Source organism: Aptenodytes forsteri, unplaced genomic scaffold (genome assembly GCF_000699145.1).
Source record: "Aptenodytes forsteri isolate BGI_AS27 unplaced genomic scaffold, ASM69914v1 Scaffold54, whole genome shotgun sequence".
NCBI classification, from domain to species: domain Eukaryota; kingdom Metazoa; phylum Chordata; class Aves; order Sphenisciformes; family Spheniscidae; genus Aptenodytes; species Aptenodytes forsteri.
Genome location: NW_008796044.1, coordinates 9,222,734 through 9,224,525, shown reverse-complemented (window position 1 = coordinate 9,224,525; position 1,792 = coordinate 9,222,734). Strand labels below are relative to the sequence as shown.

The 1,792-nt window shown below is 62.9% G+C and overlaps 1 protein-coding gene across 1 annotated transcript in view; it reads right to left on the bottom strand.

Moving 5' to 3' along the window:
• Positions 1 to 488: 488 nt before the first annotated feature.
• RAB24 (RAB24, member RAS oncogene family) overlaps positions 489 to 1,792 on the bottom strand; it is a 2,047-nt gene continuing 743 nt past the window's right edge. Inside the window, exons 3-5 of the mRNA XM_009286018.1 lie at positions 1,657 to 1,707; positions 1,490 to 1,552; positions 489 to 945 (exon numbers count right to left, since the gene is read on the bottom strand). Of these exons, the coding sequence (XP_009284293.1) occupies positions 881 to 945; positions 1,490 to 1,552; positions 1,657 to 1,707 (179 nt within the window). The 3' untranslated portion in view covers positions 489 to 880. The remainder of the gene's footprint in view (positions 946 to 1,489; positions 1,553 to 1,656; positions 1,708 to 1,792) is intronic.

Sequence of the window (1,792 nt, the reverse complement as noted above, 5' to 3'; positions counted from 1 at the left end):
GCTGAGGCGGGGGCCGGCCGGAGCTGCGGGCAGGCGCCGGGGCGGTGGCCGGGGTGAGCACTGCGTGGGGGACGTGTGGGTGCTCGGCCCTGGCTGGGACTCATCTGTCGGTTCTAAGCGGGGACGCCAGAACAGGTGAGAGAAACCTACATATTTCCAGCATGTATATTATTTTTAGAAGAGGGAGAGGGGAGAGTCTTGGACCATTGATTACTTTCATTTTGCTCCCCTTAGACTGTTGGCTGTGTATGTGAAACTTATAATGAAAAGAGGGTTGCCCTGCCCAGGTGCTCCCAGAACATGTACTGTAATTCTTTGTATATAGAAGAAAAATTACTGTAAAGTAAAGTTTAACTTTACTCTCGATGTCCTCTTGTGGTTTGTCTTGCTGAGCAGGGGGGCGCGGGGGGAGCCTGGCTGTGCCCAGACACCCGGGGCAGGGATGGGAGAGCCCTGACAGCCTCGCGCGGCAGCGGCGCAGGCAGGGGGACGGCTCAGACCACAATGCATTTTATTTACATTGTACACCTCGAGAGAAGACGCTTAAATAAATCTGCAAACAATCGGACAGCATCTCCGAGAGTAAGTTAATGGCCGCCGCTGGGCCACAGCAGTGACTCGGGGAAGCGGCTCCCGCAAACACTGGGTGGCAGGGAGAGGGTCCCCAGGGGTGATGGCCTGTGGCTCCTGGTGCCGCAGGAGGCTCCTGGCACCGCACAGCAGCCCTCTGCCGCTCCGCACACCGGGAGCAGTCCACGGGGCTGCGTGCTGCGTTGCAGACGGGCCCATACAGCTAAAACACAGCAGGTAAAAAACCCGAGGAGTCCAGTGCGTGCCGGCTGCCCGGCCGGCAGCAGCGGTTCCCTTTTGGCAAGACGTCTCAGTGGTGGCAGCAGCTGTAGAAGTAAGCACCGCTCCTCTGGCCCAGGTCGACACCCTTCTCCTCTGGAAGAGAGCAGGGGCGCAGGCTGCCAGCACCTGCTGGTGTGGCACCTCCATGCCACATGGAGCCCAAAAGCTGCTGGTGCCAGGACTGGGCCCCGGCGGGTCCCTTGGGGGAGGGATTTGGTGTCCCCGCAGCAAAGCAGCAGGGCTCATGGCCACGGCAGGGTTCATGGCCACGGCATGGCCCAGGGCTGGAGGCGTAGCCGGGCTGAGCGTGCCTGGACAGGCCTGGCACAGAGCTGAGCGCCGGTCCCGCAGCTGGGCAAGGCTCCTGGCTGCCCGTTTGCCAAAGGCCACCTGCAGCGCAGTCGGGATGGATGTGCCGAGCTGAGCCTGACCTCGGGAAGTACAAGGATGCCGCGACGGGGCCCAAGCTCTGCAGGACAACCCCCGGCACGGACCCACAGTGTCCCCAGGGAGGGTGGGGGCGAGGAAGGGCCCTGCCAGACCCCGCAGCACTCATCTTCCACACCCTCCCTGGGGGCACGTGCATCCCCCGACATGAGAGAGGGTGCCTGGGGAGGGACGGATCCTGCTCGCTCACCTGTCATCACCTGGAAGGCGGTGAAGTGGACGTAGTCCTCTGCCACCTTCTGGAACAGCTCATCTGGGGGGAGAGTGGGCAGGGTGGGTGTGGACAGCCCCACCGTCAGGCAGAGCCCCCGGCCCTGCTCGGGTGGGGGCACAGCCTGCAGCAAGGGGGCTACTCACCCACGCTCTGGCCCGTCTTACTGGAGGTCTCAAAGAGCTCTGCCTTGATCTCTGAAACGAAGGTCCACGTTAGCAGCTGCAGGATGTGGCCCCGCGGGCTTAGCTCGTTCCGCCCCCCCCCCCCGGGAGTCACCCC